General features: G+C 35.2%; 1 protein-coding gene across 7 annotated transcripts in view; it reads left to right on the forward strand.

Annotated features, from left to right (window-relative positions):
* Positions 1-20,736, forward strand: part of LOC128855435 (C-terminal-binding protein) — a 41,170-nt gene extending 20,434 nt beyond the window's left edge. For 2 of the 7 annotated variants that reach the window (XM_054090331.1, XM_054090330.1), the window contains 8 exons: positions 1,827-2,070; positions 2,153-2,427; positions 2,496-2,801; positions 2,875-3,135; positions 3,215-3,355; positions 4,725-4,944; positions 16,090-16,292; positions 20,160-20,736. In XM_054090331.1, the coding sequence (XP_053946306.1) occupies positions 2,233-2,427; positions 2,496-2,801; positions 2,875-3,135; positions 3,215-3,355; positions 4,725-4,944; positions 16,090-16,292; positions 20,160-20,234 (1,401 nt within the window). In that variant the 5' untranslated portion in view covers positions 1,827-2,070; positions 2,153-2,232 and the 3' untranslated portion in view covers positions 20,235-20,736. Of the gene's footprint in view, positions 1-1,826; positions 2,071-2,152; positions 2,428-2,495; positions 2,802-2,874; positions 3,136-3,214; positions 3,356-4,724; positions 5,249-16,089; positions 16,293-20,159 lie in introns of those variants that run through there. The other 5 variants (XM_054090332.1, XM_054090334.1, XM_054090333.1 and 2 more) reach the window with 5 other exon arrangements.
* Positions 20,737-20,746: the final 10 nt, after the last annotated feature.

The following is a 20,746-nucleotide window of genomic DNA, read 5'->3' on the forward strand; positions in this document are numbered from 1 at the left end:
CAAAACCTTTCACAGCGCCTTAATATCATCAAGTGCCTCTCTAGCTTCAAATTCAATTGCAACTCAGTAACACTTATACAAGTAACGAAAGCGCTCTTGATATCAAGAATTGATTTCGGCCTCTTCCTATATGGTTTCGCACCTAAATCTGCTCTAAATAAATTAAGAACTATTCTTAATGCGGCTATAAGAACCGCGCTAGGAGCATTTAGAACGTCCCCGATTAATAATATGCTTTTTGAAGCTAACATTCCCTCAATAGAAGCGAAAAGGGACTATATCACAAATAAATTAAATAAAGTGCTTATGAACAGCTATGATGCCCCTCTCTTCAAAATTGCTCAAACCTACAAAAAAAATAGGCCATCTAAAAGAGTCCCATCAGCAGTTAGTAGAGCAGTCCTCAACAGCAAAAAACTTAACCTTCCATATCTACCACTAAAACCTATTCTAACCCACATCCCCCCCTGGCGTTTACAGAAAGCCATAGTTAACACTGAGCTCCGAAAGTATAAAAAATTCGAAACACCAGCTATAATATATCAACAAGCTTTTGCACACATACAAAATGAACTCAAGGATTACACCTTCATATACACAGACGGCTCCCAAAGCAATAATATGATCGGATTTGGCGTAACTACCGAAAATGCAAACTTAGTAGTATCCAACCTAGCTGCATACAGTACAGTCTACTCTGCTGAATTAATTGCTATCATGTCGGCTGTTAATATAATTAGAAATAAAAAAGGTAAATTTGCAATTTGCTCCGATTCACTTTCATCTCTCGATGCCATATCCAATATCGAAAACAATGATTACTATCCCAGTTCTATCCGTAGTATTTTACAAACAAAATACCCAAATATTTTACTGATATGGTCCCCGGGCCATGCCCTTATAAAGGGTAACGAATTTGCTGATAGCACAGCTAAATACGCCACCATAGCTCCAGTATTAACAACTACTAATCTAAATGTTAATGATATAGCTGAATTTCTTAAGAAAAAATTCATAAAACAATATAAGTCTGAGACTTGGCAAAAATGCTCAACTTGGTACAAAGCGCAAAATGTAAAAAAGCTTGATTTAAGCAACCTCCCAAAACACACTAACCTTTCACTTTCTAGAATGGACCTTGTTAAGCTCACGCGAGTACGTTTGGGCCATTCAAAATTAACCCATAATCACCTTATCGACAGCAATACCCCCAGAACATGTCAGTTTTGTAACTCCACCCCGATCTCCATTAATCACGTTATGTCCGAATGTTATGCCTTCAACTCACTAAGAAAAAATATATTCCATAACTCCGATCCCATTCAATGTATTTTCAACCCCACAATCGATAATATTAAAAAAATTATAGCTTTCTTAAAAATATCAAAATTATATTACGAAATCTAAACAAGCATGTCGAAAAATTATATTGTATCTCCTAACTTATAATGAAATTCTAAACGACGCATAAGCACTTAGTATTAAACATTAATTAAGCACTAATTTTACATCATAAGAAGAAGCTGAAGGCCTTAGCAGCCATAGCTTTCCTAACTAGGCTTACAATTTTAATTATAAGTTTCAGTTTGTAATAATAATAATAATAAAATAATAACATTTTAACAGGGCTTTTTGTGTTAAGCATATTTTTTTTAAATAAGTAAATGATTTATTATCCTGAAAATCTCATAACGGGAGTTACAAGAAACATCTGTATTTCCTGTTGTTGACTATTCAAGAGGTTTACTAACAATGGACTTATTATTTGATCTATTTTAGTCTAAAAAAAGAAATTCCAATTATTTTCAATATATTTTTCTTTGCAGTTAAAATGGATAATTTGACATGAAGAAATTGAAGGGGTTATCTATGAAGGTCGCACATTATTTGTAATCGCTGTGTTAATTGAAACGTCAAAAAGCAGAGAAAAACCATCCGTTAATCGGAACAGAGCAGAAGTTACAAAAGAAAGTGCAAGCATACACATAAGTCCTTGCCTGGTTGGGAGAACCGAGAAATTGCAATTCATCACATTTTTTTTAAGGCCAAAATTTTATATTATTTATAAAGGTATTTATTGCTGATTTGTCAGTCGTAAATTGTTAATCACTTGATTATGATATAATAATAGTTTATTTATGTACATATATAGGAACATATATATATACAAACATATATACGCAGAATTGAGAAGCGAAAACGTAGACATAAAAAAATTCGGTATAAAGCACAATGGACAAAAATATGATGTTGCCGAAGCGTTCACGCTTAGACGTGAAGGGGACATTCGCAAATGGACCATTGCAGGCACGTCCATTGGTAGCTTTGCTAGACGGCCGTGATTGTTCGATTGAGATGCCTATACTGAAAGACGTGGCCACAGTGGCCTTCTGCGACGCACAAAGTACATCAGAGATTCATGAAAAGGTAATGCAAATTAAATACCTATACTGTATTTGGAAATTTTTGTGATAGCAAATTGGTTCCCATTTTAGGTTCTAAATGAAGCTGTTGGCGCACTGATGTGGCATACCATAATTCTTACAAAAGAGGATTTAGAAAAATTCAAAGCTTTACGTATCATAGTGCGGATTGGCAGCGGTACGGACAATATCGATGTGAAAGCAGCGGGCGAACTCGGTATTGCCGTTTGTAATGTACCCGGTTATGGGGTCGAAGAAGTGGCAGATACAACAATGTGCTTGATACTAAATTTGTATCGAAGAACCTACTGGCTGGCGAACATGGTTCGCGAAGGCAAAAAGTTTACCGGGCCTGAACAAGTGCGAGAAGCAGCGCATGTAAGTTACCCACAAAGCTAAAGAAATAACTAAACGAAAATTATTTAAATAACCCGTTATTACATCTTTACAGGGTTGCGCTAGAATTCGGGGAGACACCTTAGGTCTTGTAGGACTTGGTCGCATTGGCAGTGCTGTTGCATTGCGAGCAAAAGCATTTGGCTTTAATGTTATATTTTACGATCCTTATCTTCCGGATGGTATTGACAAATCGCTTGGTTTAACTCGTGTCTACACCCTACAAGATTTGCTATTTCAATCGGATTGTGTGTCGTTGCACTGCACACTCAACGAGCATAACCACCACTTAATCAATGAATTCACAATTAAACAGGTACGTTTGAAGAAAATTTACTATTTTTCAAATCTTCCAAAATCACATTCAATAAAACTTTTTATTTCTATTCGCGCAGATGCGACCTGGTGCATTTTTGGTAAATACAGCACGAGGCGGGCTGGTCGATGACGAGACCTTGGCTCTGGCTCTGAAACAAGGCAGAATAAGAGCTGCAGCTTTAGATGTTCACGAAAACGAGCCCTACAATGTATTCCAAGTAAGCGTTTATACGCTTATTCTATTCATTTCTATTAGCTTAATATTGGGTTGACTGAAAAATTGAGTAAAATTTTAAGCGAATTTTTTTTAACGAAGGTCACTGGTACATCATATTCTGCTATTTTGGGGATATAGCCACTTATTGGCTGTTCACTAAATTGTTAAAATGCAATATTAAGACCTCGAAGGCCATGGAAGCAGTTGTATAGACACCTAGGAAGGTTTTAGTCTGCGAGTGCAAAGCCAACATTATCATAAAATAAAAAATAAATATTTGGCGCGTACGCTTCTGTTTTGCTCCACCTCTTATTTGATATGTGCCTCTTGATGTAGTTCCTCAAATGGACGTACAGTTTGTTATGAGGAGTTTTTTCATTTCAGAAACACACTCAGAGGTTTGCCATTGGCTTAAGCAAATTGACATGGCCGAAACTCAACAGTGGTTGTTGTTGTTGTTGTAGCAGCATAAACATTCCCCGTATATATATAGGGAATGATGCCGAAGTGACAGTCCTTGGCCGAATATAAATCCGGTTAGTTCCGGTAACGTAGAACCGACTGTCGTGGTTGTTCAAAATGTCAGCTAAAACACAATAGGGAGAATGCAAGAACATTGATTGGTGTATTAACCGGTCATTGTCTAATAGGTAACCATGCAAGAAGGCTGGGAGTTCCATACTATGATTATTGTAGAAACTGCTACAATACAGAAGAAGAGGAAACAATTAAACATCTCCTTTGTGAGTGTGAAGGATTAGCTAGAAGAATACTTCACACGCTTGGTAATGCATTTTTAACAGATGCAGCGGATTTAGCGCATCTTAAACTAATAACGCTAAGGTCTTTTATAAAAGCCACAGGATGGTTTGAAAGGGATCCACCATAGTGTAAGGAAAAAGTTCCAATGGTATCACAGTGGAGCTACGACAGATCTAAGTGAGCCATTTTGGCAGCCACCAAACCTAACTACCTACCTTGCCATTGGCTGCCGAGGGGTGACCGCTATTGACAAATATTTTTTCAATTTGTCATGACATGCTTGGCGTCAATCCCGACAGTGATTATTTGAGAAATTTCAACTCACCTCGCAACCTTTTTCGTAATCAGCATAATCATTTCCTTTAAATATGCCTGGGTTCAATTCTGTTTCATCAGAGTCTTGCCGACAGTAACTTGGTTAATTTCAGTGCTAATTCATACAGCCCTTTTAAGTGGTTCTAAACTGTTTCAGGACTAAAATGGCAGCAACTTTTTATGATTGGCCGTTGATAGTTAATCTTTTTTAAAAAAATTTTTTAGGCAACCCAATCTTAGCACATATATTACTTCATGAAGTATATCAACTCATTTTTTTTATTCATTTTCAGGGAGCCCTTAAAGACGCTCCAAATCTTATATGTACACCACATGCAGCCTTCTTCAGCGATGCATCCGCAACAGAGTTGCGTGAAATGGCAGCAACGGAGATACGACGGGCAATAGTCGGCAATATTCCAGACGTCTTAAGGAATTGTGTTAATAAGGAATACTTCTTGCGAACACCGGCTGTAGCTGCTGCTGCTGCAGCTGCGGCAGTGTACTCAGAAGGTAAACTACAAATATTATCAAATCCAGAAAAGTGAAAGTAATATTTTAACGTAAACGTAATATTAATGAAAAATCATCAAAACAAAAAAGGAAATAGAAGAGAAACATTGCAAATTGCAAATTATAATAAGCGCGAAAATTTAAATAAAGCAAACAGGTTAAAATACAATTAAAAATTAAAAAAAAAAACACCACAAAAATAGAGTTAAAATAAATAATATTGAGTGTAATGATAGCTGCAACCTAAAACAGATTAATACATACAGTATATTAAAACACTTAAAAAGCAACAAAGAAGAAAAGAAGAAAAGATAAACAAAAATCCAACAGTAGTAGGAAACGTAATAAGGACTATTTAAGAATCTAACTTAAATGCGAATTTGCAAAAAGAAAATGAAAAATATACAATTAGCTTGGTGCATAGAACCCCAATACCAACAACAAAGAAAAACAAGCAAAACAATAAAAGAGATAACAAAACGACACACTGCATATAACGAAGCGAGAAGAAAAGAAATGAATTTCTTTCAAATCAAATTAATTAGGTTTATAGCAGCGCAGCAGTAGCGGAAATATACGCAAGGCATATATGTTTCCAATTCCTTAATAATTAAAGTCATGCAGTTGTAAAATACATGAGCTTAGTAATGTGTGTGTACATATGTACAATACATAGGTGTATTTATGTCCATACTTATTTAACCCCTTCATGCGCTTATGAGCTCTATATACATCCTTACATATGATTTAATGCATATATACATAATATAATATAGTTATATATGTATATCGGAAAAATCGGTGCGATAGTGGAGGAGTTTGTGGAAAGTAGTCAGGAGGTCAGTCAAAGGCACAAAAACATAGGCGGCGGTTTGGTTCAACGAAATGATAATTGCTTTTATTTGTAGAAGTCGATAATTTTCCAGTGTTTGTTACATACTGCCCATTAAAGTTTGGGTAAATTTTGAAGTTTATAACTGTGCTAGATGAGCAATATAACGCCCTTGCTTTTATACGTGTCAGTGTATGTGGATTAACTAAAAAAAATTCCGAGTTAAACCCGAACCCGTGCACTCATTTATTTGTTGTTCTAATTTGCTTTTTATTTTTTAACATCTTTACGAAAAATAATTTTTTGAAACTTTGAGAATGTGTTTAATGTTTCTTGTGTTTTTTTTTTTTGTTTTTCTGTCGAAATTTCATTAGTTAGTATCTTATTCATGTGCGCAGAGTTCACATTTATTCCGTTTTCGCTCCAACTTTTCGCATAAAATTCTTATATAAAAGTGTTGCCTTTCCTTTGTTTTAAGTGTTTTTCCATAAAATACATTTGCATTAAATTGCATTAGTTAAGTTAAGCTATTTTCTATCACTCGTAAGTAAAAAATTTTATTAAACGTTTTCGTAATTTTAACCAATTTAGCAGAAACTATTCCTATATTCGGCATTTTTTTTCGTCTTAAATGAGTAATTCGAGTTAACTCCCCAGTTACAAAATAATTTTTCTGATTAAAAAATGCGTTGTCATGATAAAGAGTCTTTAATGCTGTTAAAATTGACGAAGGTACATAAATTTTCAATTAAAACAAATCGCCGATAAATTACACTTATAATTAAAGGTTATGAAGAACAGTTTAAAACTAACGCAGAACTGGTTCATTAGCGAATGGTAATGGTTCTCCTCTATTCCGTTTAACTGTACTTTTTACTTCATTTTAATAAATTCTGTAGGGAAAAGAAAATTTGTAACTAAGCTCGCGTTTGCTCCGCTGCGCCAATAGTGGCTGGGTTAGCTCATTCTTGAGCCAGTTAAAGGTTTTGTGCTCGTTTATTTGGAACGGAAAATATTTTAAATTTTTAACTCATTAATTTTTTTTTTGTTTTTCTGCAATTAAATACATCAATCATTCATATAACTAACTTATCTAATTTGAATAGTTTTTAAAATGCGTAAGCAATGTAACGCATTTTTATTGAATTCGAAAAACAACTTCCCGTTTTCACCTATGTTCAAACCAAAAAGCCCAAGTGGTTACTGGCTTATTTAGTCCTTCCAACCGAAAGTTCAGCAGATTTCTGCATATCTAGGCATTCTCTGGTAGAAAAACGGTCAACATTTTTTATTGCTGCTATTAAACAGGCCAAGCGAATTTAACGCATACGTGCATATGCATACATGGGCAGAAAAGATTATAAGCTCGAAGTGCAAACCTTCATTCTATTCATTTTATTTATATATATAGAATCATCAGTTTATCCTCCAATTTTTTTGCGTATTATGTGTTTTATGGAAAACATTTAAATCCCGTTGTTGAGAAAATTAATTTTTCATTTAAACCTCCTGCCATACATATATGGTAGGAAGTGCTTTTATTTTTAAAGCGATTGTTTTTTAATGCCATAGTTGAAAAATTTTGTGAGTGCAGAGAAAACATAGCTAAGTGAGTTTGATTTTCTTGTCTTAATTTTCCCTTATGAAACAAATACTCTCATATAAATCACTCTTGCAGCAGATAATTTTTCCTTTTTTTGTCGTTACGCTATTGAATAATTCTTTATTACCAGCCAATTTGTAAAGAACAAAGTTTTGAAGGCATTTGAAGTATCTAAACGAAAAAAATTGCATGGTATGCGACCGGCTGTTGAGTGCATATCGATATAAGAGAAAGGATGAAGTTCGTTGAACGCAAGCAGGATATTAAACAATATGATCTTGTGTGTTAATGAATGTTTATTGTAAGCGTGTGTCTTATTCATTATTGTAAATTGCAAAGATCGTATATAAACCATAAAATATGATAAACGTATGCATATCTATAATTTTGTAAGCAGCTGTATAACTGTGCACTTAATGATCACTTAAATTCTATATTCCTTTAATGTATATGTTATAATCAATGAAAACAAAAATTTACTGACTTTCAGAAGGCAAATAAAAATTTTATAGTTGTTAGAACAATTTATATTCAATTTCAATTCAACTTAAACATTTACTTTATATCGACCTGTAAGCGCGGGAAAATACACATACAAAAAATTTATTTATATTTGTTTAAATATACTTAGCGTAGATGCTCGTAAGTTCTGTTTAGAAAAAGGTTTTAAACGTTGCAACAATTAAAATCTGCTCTATTGAATGATCTCATCATCCTTGTTTATTTTCGACTTCCAATTGAACCTTAACAAAAAATATATTTTCGTGTTTGGTGCATATAACACATTAAATGTGTGTGTGTATGTAATTCAGCAAACGCGGTTCAAAATGAAATTGCCTGAATTTGAACCTGGCACCGGAGTTGAAAAGTTTTAAGCAAATTATTAAGCAACAAATGCATAAACAAAAAGCAAGCAAGTTGGAATTTTTAGGAAAGAACTACGACCAAACCGTTATGTATAATGTGTTACACAACTGACATTCTGAATTGAGGAGCAATAACAAAGGAAAAATAGAAGCGAAAAAAAACAGCTGAAGTTTGCAACGAGAAGAAAGATGAGCAAAGATATATAAAATAAATTTTAACATCTAACATAAAAAGAAATTAAATATATTAAAACGGAATAGGTTATGTACATTTAAAATACTTTAAATTTAATAATATTAATTTAGAGATACGACTATATAAAAATTAAAACTAAAGTATATAAACAAGAAAATTAAAAACAAAATAAAAAACAAAAAATCAATTTATAAGTTCAGAAAAAAAGTTTAAATGTAGTAGTTTAACGCATAAAAATAACAATATGGAGAGCAAGAACAACATACAAGCACGTATGTCCGCTCGAATGATATATTAAGCGTATGTTTCGGCTAATTTTCTCTAACGCAGCTGCTTTCGATCACTGTAAAATGCTGTTGGGAAGTGCACTCAATTTTAAATCAAATATAAAACATAATTACATACATACGTAAAATGCGCAAATATCTGTAAGTCAATAGTTTTGTTCATTTTCCATGCATTTTGACAGTCACAAAAAGCAGCGGTAAGCCAAACAGGGTAGTACAGGTACTCAAATCTTACTAGTTTGCAGTTCGTGCTTTTCTTTTCGTGTAACGTTCTTGGGTTTGTAACGTATGCGTTGGTAGACTTAAATGTTCTTCTTTTGAGATATACAATAAATAACCACCACTAAATTCTTAAATAAATAGAGCTATTTAATGGTGAGCATTTTTACCGCCTTAAATTCAACTGCTATTTAAGCATCATTTACGATAAATTTATTATATGTCACAGAGGAAAATACGTACGTTTTAGCTTACAAATTAGTAGTATTTTACACAACAGGGTACATAATAATGCTGCAATCAGAAGTAGCAAATGTATAAGCAGGCAGGTGGTGTTCGATCTTTTAACAACTCGTCTTTTTTTATATTGTAACTACAAATTTCCACTCTTCAATGACACTAAGCATAAATGATGCATTTTTAAAACTTTAAGAAACGAATAAAAAATGGAATGCTCAGTGTCGTTAGCGACTGTCGCGGTTTGTGTAAGAGTCGTATACCACCAGCTACTTGCAAACCAACACCACTACAACCACTACTGCAATCACCACATCTACAATTAATAGCAACGGAATATGTTTACTGAGCACCCTCTCCCACATTGAGAAAATTAAAGTAAAACAAAAAAGTATAAAAGGAAAAGAAATTATATATTATAAGTATATGAGACACATAAAAGTATAAGTTAAAATAAGGATGAGTAAATATTGAAGAAAGAAACAAAAAACAACAGATAATCGATCATATTGATGACGATGATAATGATGCAAATGAAAGTGAAATGAAATGAAAACTGTTATTTTGTATTGTATAAATATTTTTAATAACTGTGAAAGCTAAATAAAATTAAACTTTTCCAGAGAAAAAAACAAAACAAAAATAAACTAAATTCTAAAAAAACAAACGCGATAATCTTTTTTCTTTAGTCAGTTATCGTTGGACTTAAGTAGTCGGGCTATTTTTTAATTAGCACTAATTATATAATTATTGAACCTTGCTTTGTCTGAACTGTTTTTACATTTTGTTTTCATAACCTAACATAACACAAAAAAAAAAATGAATCTTTGTTGTAGAGTTTGCTTAGGTTTTCGTATGGTCTTTGAAATTTACTGGGATGATGGAATCATTAAGTGAGAGCAAAGTTATGTACAAATATACTGTTATACTAAATATTTTTTATCAAGTTATTACAAAATCTTACATATACTGTTTTACAAAAAACGGTTCCAAAATTATTTGTAAAAGAAAATTGAAAATATGCTGCTAATGAAAGTCAGTAAATTTATTAAAAGTAAATAGTAAAAAATTTTATAAGTATAGGTTAAATATATGTATATAGTATATTTAAAAAAAAAGTTAAAAAATATTTGCATTGGTGTACGACACATTAGCGGCTGGAAGTGTAATTCCCGTGATAGTGGAATTCCAGACTGCAGCACAATACGACAAATTTATTTCTCACTCACCTATAGTTTGTTTTGTGCAGCATTCGTTCCATCATTCCCAAAATTTCAAAAAAAAAATTAGATACAAGTTTAGGATTCATATTTCTGTGTGTGAATTCTGTCAAAAAAGTACGGGGAATTAATCATTTAAAAAGTCCGTTCAAAGTGATTGGCGAAATTAATAAAAAAATATAAGACGATGCATATAAAATATTTTGAATAATGCCCATATGATGTCAGACAGAGAATTTTCCTCGAAAAGGCCAGATTTGTTGAAAAAAATCTTGGTTTTTTTTGCGTCACTGTAATACCCCATACTAAAATTGCATTTATTGTTCGGAACCATTTGTCGAAGAACTCGACTCTTACAGTTCCGCAACCACTGTAATCACCTGATTTGGCTCCGGTCGACTTTTCCCTTTCAAAACTCAAATAATCATTTCAAAGCACCCGTCCCTAGGAAATCGAAACAAAATGTCCAGGAAAACTTGTTGATAATTGGATTTTGGTAATTGGTTAATTGGCATACATAATAAAAAATATTGTGTTATTGTTTTTCAGAGGATCTATGTTTGTTAAACGAAAAAGTTTGTGCCTGTAACCATTTTTCATAAAAACTGCTTTTGTCTGTTTGTATGAGTTCAGGATCATGCTTAGTATGTATGTATGGTTGGACACGTGTTTGTTGTTGTGGTTGTAAATTTTTGGAAAATGCTGTTAAAGTGGCAGTCCTCTGGCCGGATATAAATCGGGGTCATTCCGGTAGCGTCAGATCGACCACCTTGGGAATGGAAATTATCAAGATTTGCAGCATGCGCACAACTGGCAACGCTGCTGATTATAAATGTTGACATTTGGCTTATAGTGTGGTTGCCTTTTAGTGCAGTAAGTAAAATGGAAGCGCTATTGAATTTAATAATTTTCAACATATCGTCCTCCTTATGTCAGAGGCATGAATGTGTTAATTTTCCATTTTTGAGTTAATGGGTGATTAATCGACTTAACCATTGGTTGGCCGTTTCTTTCTCGTGCTAACTGGCGCCAAGTGGACAAACCAAGTGAAGCCAAGTCTTTCTCCACCTGATCTTTCCAACGCAGAGGACGACTTCCTCTTCCCCTTCTATCACCAACTAGTACCGCATCAAATACTTTCAGAGCCGGAGCTTTTGTATCCATTCGGACGACATGACCCAGCCAGCGTAGCCACTGGATCTTTATTCGTTGCGCTATGTCTATATCGTCGTAAGGCTCATACAGCTCATCGTTCCGTCGCCTGCGATATTCGCCGTTGCCAACGCGCAAAGGTCCAAAAATCTTTCGCATAATTTTCTCTCAAACACTCCGAGCGTCGCTTCATCGGATGTTGTCATCGTCCACGCTTCTGCGCCATACGTTAGATCGGGCATGTTGAGAGCCTTGTAGAGTGTTAGTTTTGTTCGTCGAGGGAGGACTTTACTACTTAGTTGCCTACTTAGTCCAAAGTCGCACTTGTTGGCAAGAGAGATTCTACGTTGGACTTCCAAGCTGACATTGTTATCGGTGTTAATGCTGGTTCCTATATAAACGAAGTCTCTTGCACCCTCGAAATCATATTTTTCAACAGTGACGTATGTTAAGTAGATGCCGATACGCGCGTGCGCCGACTATTGATGACAGGAAGTACTTTGTTTTGTCCTCGTACAACACCAGACCCGTTCGCTTTGCCTCTTTATCCAGTTTGGATGATGTCAATATCACCGGCATACGCCAACAATTGTACGCTCTTATAGAAAACTGTGCCTGAGCGATTAAGTTCTGCGGCTCGTACGATCCTCTCCAATATCAGGTTAAAGAAGTCACACGACAGCGAGTCACCCTGTCTAAAACCTGGTTCGGCATCAAACGGCTCGGAGAGGTCCTTCCCAATTCTGATTGCGCTGCTTGTGTTGAGCAACGTCATGTTGCCTAGCCGTATTAGTTTTGAGGGGATATCAAATTCGGGCATTGCGTCATACAGGCAAGTCCTTTTTTGTACTTTTGTAGCTTTGAAATCGACGAAAAGATGCTGTGTGTCGATTTTCCTTTCATGGGTCTTTTTCAAGATTTGGCGTCTTGTAAATATTTAGTCGTTGGTAACCTTCCAGGTCTAAAGCCACACTGATAAGGTCCATTCAGTTGGTTCATGGTGGGCTTCAGCCTTTCTCACAATACGCTCGCTAGAACCTTATAGGCGATATTTAGAAGACTAATCCCGCGGTAACTGGCACAAATTGCAGGATCGCCCTTATGGATTGGGCAGAGCAAACTTAAATTCCAATCGGCAGGCATGCTTTCATCCGACCATATTCTGCATAGGAGCTGATGCATGCATGCACCTTACCAGTTTCTCGCCGCCATATTTGAATAGCTCAGCCGGCAGTCCGTCGGCGCTCGCGGCTTTTTTGTTCTTTAGCCGCGTCGTTCGCTATTCTCATTTCGTCATGGTCGGGTAGCAAAACGACAATTCCGTTGTCAGCGATTACTGTATAGATATCTTCACATTCTCTATGACATGCGCAGCTGTCACTATTTAACAGATTCGAGAAGTGTTCCCTCCATAATTTAAGTATACTCTGGATGTCAGACAGCAGACCAGAACTTTCTGGTAGAATATTCGGGTGGTGTTCCTATTGGAACACCGTCATCGTACCAACTATTTTTTGGAGGTCGCCGGAATCCGATTTCTTCTAGAATTGTTGCTCCATTGCTCGTGCATGCCTTTTATTAAGCTAGTCGCGTTATTTATTGTATTATTTCGTTTGTATATAATCAGTTATTCTCAACGGTCTTAAGAAATACTTTCTAGACAAAATGTGTGTTTGAAGGCTACGAGTATACCACCTTGATCAAAAAGTTGCTGGAATATTTTCAGAAATTTCAAAATTCAAATTTATTCTTCAAATGTGATATTTTCGATTTCAAAGTACTCCTACAACTGCAACGCGTTTATGCCAGCATTTGATCCAGCTCTCGAAATATTTCTAGAACTCTATTTTCCGTACATCATTTACTTTCTGCTGTTAAAACGAGTTCCATGTAATAGTTGACTCGGTCAAACAAAAAAAAAATTTCAGGAAGCCATATCAGGTGATATCGATGGCTGTTGGATGGTATTCGTTTCATTCCTGATCAAGATTTCACGGACAATGATGGGACTGTTCGACGGTGCGTTTTCTTGATGCAAAATCCACGAGTTGTTTTTCAACAAATCCTTTCTTTTGGCGAATTGCTTCACATAAATATCTCATAACGCCCAAATAATATTCATTATTAACTCTCTGACCTCCTGGCAAATTCTCGTGGTGTACAATGCCGTTGTAGTCCACAGAAATCGTGAGCTTCGGTTTCTTTTTTGACTGAAAGCGACATGGTCTTCGGTCTTGGTTCATTCGTCGCCCTCCACTCACTCGCCTGATGTCTGTATTGCGTTTCGTATTCATAAACCCACGTCTCGTCTTCATTAATTGGGTCCGGATTCAGTCTTGGAAATCATTATTTGATACCAGTTTTGCAGCAACAGGGCCAAAATCCAAATTATTAACTACAATGTCCTCTCTGATGATTCATTTGCGGTTATTGATCCACCACTGAAAAAAAAAAAACAAATAAAAACAATTCAAATCAATTGACTTAAAGCGTCATCGGCGGCTGTTCCGGGAACTTTCTGATCAGGGTGGTATGTAAGCAGGCTGAAGGTGATTCAATGTGATAGCAGTAGTACATAAACTTAATTTACATGTACATACTATTTTGTTTTTGCTTTTGGCTTTCAGATTGTCAAAGTAAGCTGTTTATATGTAAGACTTGAATTCGCGTTGATAGAATTAACCAATAATTAGATCTATTCATGGGGAGCATGGATGAATCTATGCGCTCATCTCTATTAACCACAATCGATGGAGTGGAATAAAAAGACGGCCCAGTTTCGCTTTAGATTTTCAAGGTGTCACAATGGGTTACTTTTTTTGGTACTCAAAAGGATAAAGCATAAAGATTCCCCATACATGTACAGGGAATGCTGCTGGAGTGACAATTCTTGACTTGATATAAATCCGGGTTGTTGCAGTAATGTAGAAACGACTGTCGTGAGAACGAAAAAAAGGCATCAGTGTAAGGGTCGATTATTAACAAAGTGTCTGAGTTATTGGAGAATACTGTGCTTCATTTTAAGAAAAAATGAAAGATGCCTTTTAGTAAAAATGGAGTAAAATTCTCTAAAGTTATACTCGATAATGTGCCCGTTTACAAGAGTTAACACATACTATACTATACTATACATAATACTTAGCACATGGGCTGAAAAGTCCCGGGCCTAAACACCAAAAAACACGTTTTGTTTTTGTTAAAAATTAGCTTTATTCATCAACGTAATTTCTATCAAGAACAACGCAAACATTCCAGCGCTGCTCTAACATTTCAATATCACTTTTGTATAACGATTTATCTTTTGCCTCAAAATAGGCCTCAGTTTTAGCGATATTTTTTACCGGCGAGCATTTTTGTTAGGTCTGCGAAAAGCCAGTAGTCGCAAGGAGCCAAATCTGACGAAAGCGGTGGATGTGGGAGCGATTCGAAGTTCAATTCATATAGTTTTGCTATTGTTTTGATTGACTTGTGACTTGAATATCAGCAAACGGGGCAGCTACTTGGAACAGAGCTTTCTCATAGCCAAATGGCTTATGCAATATAAAGCCAACATGTTTTTTTTGATATCTTTACGATGTCAAATAACTCACGCACCTTCACTTTTCGATCATTCAAAACGATTTAGTAGATTGTAGACGTCCATTGAGTTGTGCATCATCGGTGTCTCTACGACCACGTTTGAAGTAAGCAAACCAACGTTTTATTGTTGTTTCTGATGGAGCGGAGTCCCCAAGACAGCACAATAGTTTACGAAATAATGAATATAATTTTAACAGCTGTTTTTTTAAGGTTAGTACTAACTGAAACAGAGCTGAATGCAATAAAACTAGTGCCATCTATGTGTTAGGCTTAGGTACTTTTCAGCCCATGTGTTTTACGTTTACAGATTTAGCTCCTTCAGATTATTATTTATTTTGAAAAATTAAAAACTGGCCCTCGAAGCGAAGAATTTATTAATGATAAAGTGATGTCGGATATTTTTTCGTATTTAGGTATACAACTTTTTTTATTGTATATATAAACTTGAAAAAGGATCTTCGGAGTGTCTTCGCATTAAAGGAGAATATATCGAAGAGAAAATATAATTTCATATTAAATTCCGCTTTCCTTATTCACTACGCAAACATGTTGATGCCCCCTCGTATATACTTAAACATGTACATCAATGTATTCACATACATATTTATATATTTTTCAGTTTTAAAGGCTTGTTATTGTATTTATTAGCTGATTATAATTTCGTCTGTATGCAAGTGTGCTCGTGTGTATGAACAAAAAAACTTTTTCATGAGGACATTTTTGAGCAAGTGGCAGTTATTTTGTTTTTAATTAGAAGGTATTTAAAAGGCATACAATGCAAAATCGCTTAAATTTTAAAATTGAAATAAAAAATGTTAGAACAATTGAATTGGAACAGCGTTAGTTAGAAAACATAAAATTGTAGTTGTTAAAACTGAAGCAAGAATTCATACCAAGTATATTAATGATGTTACTTTGATGCTATATATGTGCTAAATATATACAAACAAACAGGATTGAATGGCGGATATTATTCAGCGGGCGGACTACAACAGGCCCACAGTACTACACACGATGTACCGCACAGTGCAGCTGGTAGTGCACTTGTCGCCCCACCACCGCCGTCGGTAGTGAATCCGTCGCCAGTTCCTACGGTGCCGTCGGTGCATATACCGCCGCAAGTTGGACTACAGCATGGACTTGTGAGTAGTAAATCGGTAGGTATAGCTATTTGTTGCTGTTGTTGTTATTGGTGTTAATTGTTAATGTTGTTTGTTACAATTTTAGTTGCTGCTAGCGTTGTTTTGAGTTACATACATACATGCATACATATATAAATGTATGTTGTTGGTTTCATCTTCGTCTAATCGATCGCAAATAAATCATTAAAATTACTCTTGTATTTGTATCATTTGTGTAATTTTCCATGTTGCAGCTTCCTGTTATGTTGATCATTGCTAGGGATTTCAAAACATGCAGTTTGTTGTAGTATCTCTGTATCTCTGTAAAATTAAGAATATGCTAGATTCATGACTGTACAAGTAATTTAACGAACATTTGCTAGCTAGCTTGTAAAGTTGTTGTTGGTTTTTGTGTGGTTGGCCTATGGTTGATTGATTTGTTAATTCAATGTTTTCTTTTTCCGAAGTTGTTGTTTTGTTTGTATTTATGTATTGCAGTGCTATTTGCATTAAATACATACGTACAAAAAATGGAGTTGTATTGTGTAACTATGTATGTAGAAATGTATTGTATGTATGCACTTCCAAAGGTTGCTGCTAGTATCACTAGTTTATAAAAAAGTATCTGCCGTCGAATTGTATTTCTCAAAGTAAAACTTTATATCGAACGCAGTGTCTTTGCCTGCTTATACACATTTTACTAGTTATCCACTATACTTCGTAATAAATAAGTAAAACTGTAATTAGTAGTGCCGTACCGTAGTCATAACCGTAACCATAGCAATCAGCTGCTCAACGTATTTGCATCGCTGTAAACGATTATAGGTGCCGCAATATAACGCCGTAACCATAAGCGTAGCCGTATGTATCTATTGAATTTTGAGTTTTCTGTTGAAATTTGAGATAAAATTTTGAATATTAGAAATAAACAACGAAAAATTAATTCACTTAGTGTAAAATTATCTGTGTCGACAAATGCTGCAATGTTGCGACTATGGTTATGGTTACGGCGTTATGGTGCTGCACCTATAATCGCTTACAGCGATTATGGCTACGGCACAACTAATTGCAGCTTAAGTTTCAATAGTACAATGATTTATATTACGTGAAGAGAAATAATGAAAATGTCGATTTAGATGTTTTAAAAACTTCGATTACCATATGAAATTAAAAAAAAAATATATATATTTTGAAATCCTATATACAAATTTTAAAATTTGAGGCATGCTTCTCTACCATTTCTGCGATTGCATCTTAACGTTATCCTACAAGTCTATGACCCTACAATTTTATGCTACCTCCGGATCAGCGTCACATATTAACAAGTTTTTCAATTCAATTTTAGTAGTGCAAGTTTCATCCACATGAAAAAAATATAGCGAAATCAGACTGCATACCCAGAGTTTTTCAAAAAATTCTGACTAAACGGTTTGTGGTGCGAACATTTTCTTCTGACACTGACAGTGTGCCTACATATATGTATATATATCCTTTGTTAGGTGTTTTTGTTCCTCTTCCAATATGTAGTGTGCGTCTTGAAGTTGTTCTCAAATGGAGGGACTGCTTCCGCATTTCAGGTGCTTTTTTATAAGAAACTTTTTTCATGGAAGAAATAAACTCAGAGACTAGCCATTGCCTGGTGAGTGGCGACTGCTATTAGAAAAAAAACCATTTGCATCATTTAGTGTTTAATGCCCACAGTGGGTTTCAAACCCGGTCCCCTCCTGAAATGTAGTCACGCACAAATCATTTGAATTAGTAATGATTTTTATGTTCCACAAATGGAGGGATCTACAGTATATATTTTTTATGAGGAACTTTTTCATGGCTCAAATACACTTGGAGGTTTGCGATTGCCTGCCGCGATGCGACCGCAATTACAGAAAACTGGCACAATTACGTTCTGCATACTGTAGCAGGTTAAACTCCTACATATCCAGAATCGACCCCGACATACCAAACACATGTCCGGCATGTGAAGGTACCCTGCACGACACTAAACCTCTTCACATGCCCCCTCAAACCGACTCATCTAACACCTCTCTCCCTCTGGACTCAACCTGTCGAAACAGCTAGTTTCCTGGGCCTACCCCTAGATGAGCTAGACGAAGACGACCGATGATATGCCTACACAGACAGGGCTACCTATGCTGTTAAAACAACAACAACAACAACAGAAAACGGTTTCTATCATTTGGTGTTTCATGCACGGAGTTTCGAACCGGCGCATCTCCGAAATGGGTTGCCATTCGGCAATGGCGGAACATATTTAGATGTAAACTTAGATTTATTGAAGGTTTGCACTTCGATCTCATGGCCTTTTGTGCCCTCTACTCATCACAGCACCTGATACAGACTCAGTTCCTTTAAATAAATAATTAAAAATTAATAAACTTAAGATAGAGCTGGGTTGGACTGAGCGTATGTGCCTTTCTTCTGGCTGCATTCAAGGAGAAGGAGAACATTATTTACAAATAAAAAATATAAAGACGCCATATAATTAACAATTACATATATACAAACTTTGGTTTAGAATTTTTTTATATTTCATTTGTTTTATTTGAGATTTTTTCATATAATCTGATGGTAATAATATATGTATTTTATGATATGGCCAATTTCTCTCATATGTAGCACATGTGCACATACATATATGACCCGTGTCAGTTTGAATTTTTAAAAACGTTTCAGAAAATGAGGAGGTAAATATTTTGTTGCCTTGTAACAGCATAAAATATTCTCCACATATTTTTAGAAATTATGGCTAAAGTGTGTATTCTTGGAAATGTAACCTTGGCTGTCGTAGGAACGGAAAAAATAGTATGCCTGAGTAGCTGTTAACATCTAGGATTAATTTTGAAGCTTTGCACACTCTGCTGACCAGCAACTTTTCTGAAAATTTACCTCGTGTGCCCGGCTATTGTTTCGCAAGTGAATGTGGAAGTAAAACCATATAAATAAACTTTATTTATTATTAAACTCTTAATATTTATTTTTTGTATGGCGGCCGCCGTAGCCGAATGGGTTGATGCGTGACTACCAAAAATGAAGAAAAGTTTTTTCCCGAGTGTATTTCTGCCATGAAGAAGCTCCTCATAAAATTATTTGCCGTTCGGAGTCGGCTTGAAACTGTAGGTACCCCGATTTGTAGAACAACATCAGAACGCACGCCGCAAATAGAAGGAGGAGCTCGGCCAAACACAAAGGGTGTACTCGCCAATTATATATACATATACGAGTATATATGATAAAAAGTATAACAATCACCTACCTGTGTGTACACCACAAGTTTTGCAAATATATCGGATTTCGCACAGTTTTTCTTTTGAAGAACAGACTCACTCTGCACGCTCTAGTCGGATTTGTTTTTCTGGCAGTAATTATTTTTTCCGAGGTATGCAGACGAAATAATTACAGTACACGGTATCCAACAGTGTGCCGTGAAAACAATAAAGATGCAGAAAAAGCTAATTACGAGGTAACTCGTGACCGGTCAACGTCAAGCGAGCCCATTTTTGAAGTACGGCGACCTTAAAAAGATTAATTAGTGTTTAGCTCAAATTGTAGTGAAACACGTCTACAAATTGTTTTGCAGAAAGAAGTTCGCAGCTTTTATTTGCTTTTATTCACAAAACACATACATACATACATATGTACAATTCATTAAAGCTTGTCATAGTCAACTGATCTTGCATCTCAGTGCAATATGAACTATTTTATTCATCACATTTATAATTTCTTCTCTTCTGTTAATGTCATAACATTTTTTATAATACATTGTACTGGTATATTTGCATTGCACTGTCCTATTCTTAACAACATAATAATTATATTGTATTATATTTAAATAATCCATATGAATACGATGAATAATTATTTTTTCTTTCTCTCTCTCATTTGCAGCCCCTGAATGCACCAGACCCTAATAACCACCTTTCGTCTGCTTCTAACAAACCAGAGCCATCAGAGGTCCAATAGTTCAAAAGCGTCAACAATTGTGGGAGGACTCAATAAGCAACCATTAAAAGAGAAAAAAGTAAAGTTTAAATTGAAAACGTAAATTGACCTGAAGATAAATTAATCAATCGCGAGTTCATCCAAAACTCTATCCCAAATTAAATTCCGTAAGCGATTTTTCAACTCTTATATTTCAATGACGCCGGCCACAAGCAAAGTAAGAAAAGTGGAAGATACGTCACTCAAGAGTTGAAGAATAAAGCAATTTTAAAAGTAAAGAATGCATAGATACGTATAGACGAAACGTTCAAAGTAAAAAAGGACCTACCGGCCGACGTGTCGCCGTTGTCACTCATCGTCAGCACCATGAGCATATTGACCCAAATTTAGCACTTAGTACAGATACAGGCAGCATATTAAAGTAGTTACTTAGTTTAAATGAAAAGAAGAAAAAAAAAAAAAAAATGAAAAACAGAAAAACAGCGAGAAAATATGACAAATTCAACGGGATCCGTCAAAGTGTTTGGTTAAAA

Source organism: Anastrepha ludens, chromosome 2, assembly GCF_028408465.1.
Source record: "Anastrepha ludens isolate Willacy chromosome 2, idAnaLude1.1, whole genome shotgun sequence".
Classification (NCBI taxonomy): Eukaryota; Metazoa; Arthropoda; class Insecta; order Diptera; family Tephritidae; genus Anastrepha; species Anastrepha ludens.